At 28.9% G+C, this 6965-nt stretch overlaps 1 protein-coding gene across 3 annotated transcripts in view; it reads right to left on the bottom strand.

Moving 5' to 3' along the window:
• Nucleotides 1-894: 894 nt before the first annotated feature.
• The window catches only part of LOC112637062, an 8035-nt gene continuing 1964 nt past the window's right edge, over nucleotides 895-6965 (bottom strand). Inside the window, exons 3-11 of one of the 3 annotated variants that reach the window (XM_025414104.1) lie at nucleotides 4647-6372; nucleotides 3781-3969; nucleotides 3016-3630; nucleotides 2750-2947; nucleotides 2551-2658; nucleotides 2352-2459; nucleotides 1984-2234; nucleotides 1414-1576; nucleotides 895-1252 (exon numbers count right to left, since the gene is read on the bottom strand). In XM_025414104.1, coding sequence (XP_025269889.1) covers nucleotides 1161-1252; nucleotides 1414-1576; nucleotides 1984-2234; nucleotides 2352-2459; nucleotides 2551-2658; nucleotides 2750-2947; nucleotides 3016-3630; nucleotides 3781-3969; nucleotides 4647-6372 — 3450 coding nt within the window. In that variant the 3' untranslated portion in view covers nucleotides 895-1160. Of the gene's footprint in view, nucleotides 1253-1413; nucleotides 1577-1983; nucleotides 2235-2351; nucleotides 2460-2550; nucleotides 2659-2749; nucleotides 2948-3015; nucleotides 3631-3780; nucleotides 4001-4646; nucleotides 6373-6965 lie in introns of all 3 variants that reach the window. The other 2 variants (XM_025414105.1, XM_025414106.1) reach the window with 2 other exon arrangements.

Genomic DNA, 6965 nt, shown 5'->3' with positions numbered 1-6965 from the left:
ATCAGATGTAAGATGTTTGTCTCAAAAATAATCTTCAAATATTTTATTAACTTACTTATAATTACTTACAATATGTACCTATATGTAATATAAGTACATATATGTTACTTATGTGTAACATATATAAGAAAATTTCTCTCATTAATGTATAATAAGTGCATAAATACTAACAATTATAAGTTATGCACTCATATTTAAAACTATATTTAAAATATTTCTCTTAAATAAAATTGCATTTAAATCACAGCAGCATTATATGACTTAGGACAGGCTTGTGGCCTAGTTTCGTAGCAAGAAATAAAAAGAATTAAACAATAAGCAAAAATCAGCCAAAAAATGCAAAGTAGTTACAAGTGTAACTTGAAAAAAGAATCCGTTTTTTATGGTTAAACTGGCTGTATATCTTTTTTTTTCCAATGTAAACTCTAACAATTACTACTAATATAATTACTCAAAATGTTACTATTAATTCAAAATATTACTAATTATTTAGAATAAAATATTATTATTATAACAGAACAGACATTTTTGTACTATAATAACAAAATAAACAAAAAAAACTTTAAACTTTTTGTCGCCAGTAATGATCAGCAATTTATATAAAACTGTATTTCAAAATTACTGCCAGCCAGCGCAGTGTCAGTTATAATTCACGTTACTTTACGTAAACTCAAGTCCCTGGCACTATAGCTATTCTTCCAATACAAAAAAATTCTCTGAAATGTCATCATTAATATACGTCACTATGCAATGCTGATAGTCAAGTTGATCTATATATAACGGTGTGGCTAGTGTCACTAATTTGAAATTATTTAATAATTGCTTTCATTTATAAAGAAATTTTTTGCAAATTTAATAAATTTATTGTTTACAGTCGTTTATATTCTTTTTCAGTTTCACAATGCTTACGTGCGTTGTACTTATAGTTGTCCAAAAAATAAACCGAGCAGTTGACTAGCAGCGGACATTTAGAGAGAATTTTACGGCTATGCCAAGGACCTACGTATAAAATACATTTGCAGCGTTGATAACAATTTTGCGTTGAGCACAGCCTAAGAAAATTCTCTATAGTTGACCTAAAACCGGACTTTTGATTGCCTTTTCTTCATCGTTAGGCATTGATTGTAGATATCAGTTCTCTTCTACACACTGCCATCATGTTATTTACGCCATGGTGCATTTGCAAGCCAAGTACTAGCAACTTTGTCACATACTGTTAAATCTTTTGCTTCAAAGCGTGTCATTAGAGCACCTAAACATTCAAACAAAAAGTATATAAAATAAAAATATAAATAAGTATGACAAAATAAATTACGTGTGCAGTATAGTTCTTAATACAAAATAAATCAAAAATAAAAATGACGTGTATTACCTAAGAAACAAAATGGAATATTAACAACAATAAATTCTTACCTTGTACTAGTTCCCATATCTTAAGATCTTTAAATCTTTGTTTTCCTCGTGTACCATGGAAATTATAATTGTTAGCTACAGAGTTACTTAAAATTTTCGATAGCAATTTTCTGACAGAATTTTCTATGCTTTTTGGGTCAATAAATTTTGCAAAATAAAAGGTCTGGAAATAGAAAATTATTTGTCAAATAAAATAATTATAACTTAAACGTGCACAATAATGTAAACCAGGCCTGTACAACTGAAAAAACATCAATAATGCTGTTTGCATAGGCAACACGCGATACTAAGAGCATTGGTGGACACAATTTTCTTCTTTAATAATTTTCTTTTTAAATAAATTGTATGGTATAAATTGATATAAATTCCGTCTGTAACTTATCTTCTCTTTTGTCATGTTACACTCTTCTCTTCTATAAATTATTTTTATCTAAAAATTATCTTTTTTATCTTAAAATTTAATAGCCACGGCCACAAGTATTATTTTTGACTGCCCGCAATTACCCGAGCAACCAGTTGTGCAGTTGGCTTCAAAAAAATATTAATTATATATTATTGATCTAAACTTACCGCTGCTGATAAATTGTTATCATCTTTAAGAAATTCTTCCATTTGATTCAATTCATGCTCAGTTTCAACTGGAAAAGATGGAAGACCACTAGGGCGTTTAACAACTTTTTCTCCAGGGAGTAAATAACGGTGTAGTTTTTCTTGATTCATAATAAAAATATCCATTTTGCTGTTAATTTGTTTTGTAATTTTCATATTTTCATCTAATTTGTAAATACAATTAGCAAGCATAGTTTGTAGTGATGAATCTTCTGAAATTAATCATAGAAAAAAATGTTATTTTAGAGATATATTATTTAATATTTAAAAAATATATCCAACAGTTATTTTAGTAATATATATTTTTCCATATTAAACATTTTGCTTACTTTCGTTTCCTTTACGTGTTACTGGCTGTAATAAACTAGGACTTAAATGATGAGCGGTATAACTTTCTGTCCCTGAACTTTTTAATGGAGAGGAATTATTATTCTTCCCTGGAGTTTTAAATAAATGACAGTAAGATCCAACAGTTATCTTACAATTAGTAATATATATTTTTTTATATTAAACATGCATTTTGCTTACTTTCATTTCCTTTACGTGTTACTGGCTGTAATAAACTAGGACTTAAATGATGAGCGGTATAACTTTCTGTCCCTGAACTTTTTAATGGAGAGGAATTATTATTCTTCCCTGGAGTTTTAAATAAATGACAGTAAGATCCAACAGTTATCTTACAATTAGTAATATATATTTTTTTATATTAAACATGCATTTTGCTTACTTTCATTTCCTTTACGTGTTACTGGCTGTAATAAACTAGGACTTAAGTGATAAGCGGTATAACTTTCTGTCTCTGAACTTTTTAATGGAGAGGAATTATTATTTTTCTCTGGAGTTTTAAATAAATGACAATAAGATTTGTTGCTATTGTTACAATAATTTGGACTAAGCATTTGTAACGGAGAACGTAAGCTTCTATCTGAAATAATACTCTTATTAACAGATAATTTTTTACTCAGTTAGATATTATAAATTTATCTACAGTACCATTCTTCTGTGGAGTTTCCTTTTCTTTTAAAGGAGATAGTATAATTGCTTCTTGTATCTCATATATATTTTGTTCTTGTAGAGTTTCTTGCATAGAAGATAAAGCAGCTTTTTCTTCATATTTATGTAATTTTTCATGTCCATGTTTTTTTAACCTTTCAAATAATTGCGTTCTTTTATCTGACTCTTTATTCTTTTCCCTTATATTTCTGAGAACATTTATAGTGTCTGTATGGCTTTGCTTTGAAGATTCTGAGATTTTAATATTTAACGGTAACTTGGGTTGTTTTATGTGCTGTCTTGTTTTTGACTGCCTTTCTGGTGATAACATGCATGTACTTTTACAAAAAGATGCAGAAATAGAAGGAGGTGGCGCTATCTTTTTTATATTTTTTGAGACATTAGTATATTTTTTGAATTGTTTTTTGTTGTTTTTTTCAATTGTCTTAGATTTTACGGGACATTTGTTATTGTCTGATTCCTTCTCTGATTCTGATGAATCAAAAAAACAATTTTTCTTTTTCTTTCTCATACCCTTACCAAATTCCTTGTCTGTTTCATAATTTGAATCATCTATGATTCCCTTACACGAAATTATGGCATTAATGCGTGCATCTATAAAATTAGAAATACAATGTATGGAAAACCGGAATAAAAAAGAATATAAGACATAAATCTTTAAGAAAAAATACATAAATATGCTATGATTCCTTTATAAAGAAGCAATAATCACATAAGCAAAGTTTTTGTGTTTTCTGTACTTACCATAAAATTTTCTAATAATTATACGTTCTTCTATCCAATCTGGAGATGCAGGTAATTCTTTTTGGACAAATTTCCCTGCATTGCAAGGAGGCCATTTGATTTTTGCTTCCATATTTTCATCTATATCCGTAATCCATTCCGTACGGCCAACGTCGTAAAATTCATCATCTTCTTGTGTCAGCTCGCGGCCTTTATGAGTTAAAAATTTGAACACAACAAACTGAAAAAAATGTTAAGCATACATTAAAATAAAGCCATATACCGTAAAAGAACAAACATAAAAATGTATATAATTATAAAAATAGCGAACCTAAAAGTATAACAATACAGCTGTAATGATGAGAGAAATAATCTTTTTAAAAATATTTTAAGCTACTTCAATAAAGGAATGGTATGCAAAAGAGGAACACAAACAAATGAATTTCCATCTGGCATAAGCCAACATTTTGCTGCAATATTAGTTAATAAAACGATTTGCTTTTCCATACTCAAATGTGATACTCGTACTATACCAAGTTCAACTGAAGACAAAGGATATTCATATGCATTTCCAGTTTGAGAAAAAAAATGGCCTACAAAATATATTTGGTCTTGTCTTTGCACAATATTGTGTAGAATGGCAATTTCGCCATCAACAGTTTTAAAACATGAATCTTTATTGTTACATTGGAATATAATGTTATTCACTGTAATTTTTTTATACTGGATGCCATTAATGATTTCATTAACAGGATGATTTCTTTGCATAGAAAGAAAAACATGATTTTCTTCATTTTCAAGAATTACATTTTGTGGTCCTTTTTCTAAGTCACGATAAGCAGCCTGCTGCAATGGTTTATAACCAGAGTGGAGTAATCTTTTTATACCTTGCAATTTATTTTCAAAAACAAATGCGCTAAAGTTTTCCAGATGGCCATGTTGCTGACACTCTTCCTCTAAATGGCACATAGAATGGACATTATAAACTACAAATCTTGCACCATAAATAACAACAGAATGTTTAATGAAGGTCCTTAACAATTGACCTGCATATTTGCAATGAGATTTTACTAAAACAGGGCTGCTTAAGATATATATTCCACAATGTAAAAGAAGAAAATGCTTGTAAATGTTTTCATCCAAATAATCTCTTAGTACTAATATTCCATCATACAACAAGAATCTTCTGAACTCTGTAGCTTTATAAAAAGATATTTCTGCAAGAGATCTTGGAGGTCTATTAAAATCTTGAGGACATGAAGGTTTCAATGATATTAATTCCGAAGAAATAGCTGCAATAGTATTCCGATGCAATTTCCACGGCCCATTGCACATCTTCCAAGTCAAAAGTAATCTCTTTATAACACCTAGGAAAATCAAGTGCATTCCATCAAGACGAAACTGTGATACTAGGCCAGTTCCAATTTTTTCCAATGGTGAGTGACCAGTATGGTGATATGGTTGCTTTTGATTATTGTATGATTCATCTGTCCTCAAAGGCTCGTTAAGCTCAACAAAGGTCATCCTATTATCAATATATTCGCCAATGACTTCACATTTTTCACATGCGCAATATCCTACGTGATCTTTACAGCATTTAATTTTTGCGCGAGCTGGGGCATCTAAAATATAATGCCTTATAGAAAATGTGTATCGAATGCCATTACGTATGTATCCATTTTCTTGTAAATATTCAATCTCTCTGACAAATGAATGTAAAAAGTCTTGTATATTAGGATCTTTATTTCCTTTATATATCGAGATAATAAAGGGTTCATTTTTAGACCATACAAGTCTTCCTAGTATAGGCCAAAATTTACTCGAGGAACTTTTGGATATAGGCAGACCATCAATATTAATATCAATCACAATTTTATTGAATCGCTCCAGATAATCATTTAAATTCATGGAGTCTAAATTAAAAATAATACCCTTGTACCAGATTTCACCATCATCGATTTGAATCAATTGTATATTGCGTACAGTGTTCAAAAGAGTTTTGTAAGTAAGGCATAGATTTGGGAATACTGGATGAAGTTTTAAAAGCAATGATTGCAATTTACGCATTGATAACATACCTTCTTCGCATGCCCATTCTTTTATTTTTATAGCAACATATTGGCCTATCTCATTTATATGTAGACAATGTATTTGCTCTTCTTCTATATCTGTTTCATCACTTGAAACCAATTCTTGAACACCTATTCCTTCTACGTCACTTTCAGTGCAAGTATGAGTAGACTCTGTGTCATGAACTCTGGAATTCTCATTGTCAGAGAAATTTTCGATACTCAGTTCACTATTACTAGCATCATGTCTTAATAGTTCATTATTTTCAAGATTATCACTTTCATTATGATCATCTTCATCATTGTTACAATTAAAAACATTTATGTTATTATCTCCGGTAACATCATTATTTTTATCATGATTAGCATTGATAATATAGCATTGATTGACAATATGTTCACTTTCATTCTCACTCTCGTTATTGCTCTCACTTTTACCATATCGTTTATAAAGAACGGACGCTATTCTTTCCAATTTTGTCCTTTTGGCAATTTCTCTCTCTACCTTGCGATTTAATGCTCTCTTGAAAGCTCGAAAGTTTCTCTTAAAAAAAAAATTTAAAAAAATAATAATTACAATAATATAAAAGATTTAAAATGATTATAAAATAATAGTAAAATAATAGTTTAAATAGACTGTTTAAATGTAAAAATAAAATTACATTCTAACAATATAAATCTAACAATAGAAAGTGTAGAGTTAATCACTGTAGCAATCATTACATTTTTTTTATAAATATATTATCACAGTACGGTAAAAGTTGCAATAAAATAGACAATACGAGCAACACAAGTAATACAATTATCAATACATTAGCAATACTTTGCAATAAATAAGCAACACATTTTAGATTCTTTTTTACATAAACAATTAAAATATAAATTAATTAATAATATAAAAAGTTCTATGTATTATAATAAATAACGAGTGTTAGGAAAAAAGGCTAAGAGTCATAGCAGGATGTTCGTGCAATGTAAATTTTAAATATTAATAAGAATTAATTTTCTTAATACAATTTCATTTTGAGATATATTTGTACCAGAAAATTATACATACGTTGTTCTCACTTTGGAGAATCAGAATGTACAAATTAAATAAGGAAATAGGAAGGAGATAAAGAAGGAAAAATAAGAAAA

The sequence above is a fragment of the Camponotus floridanus genome, unplaced genomic scaffold (genome assembly GCF_003227725.1).
Source record: "Camponotus floridanus strain SB8 unplaced genomic scaffold, Cflo_v7.5 scaffold77, whole genome shotgun sequence".
Taxonomy (NCBI): Eukaryota; Metazoa; Arthropoda; class Insecta; order Hymenoptera; family Formicidae; genus Camponotus; species Camponotus floridanus.
Note: the sequence above shows the minus strand (reverse complement) of the source record. Positions and strands in the feature narration are given on the sequence as shown.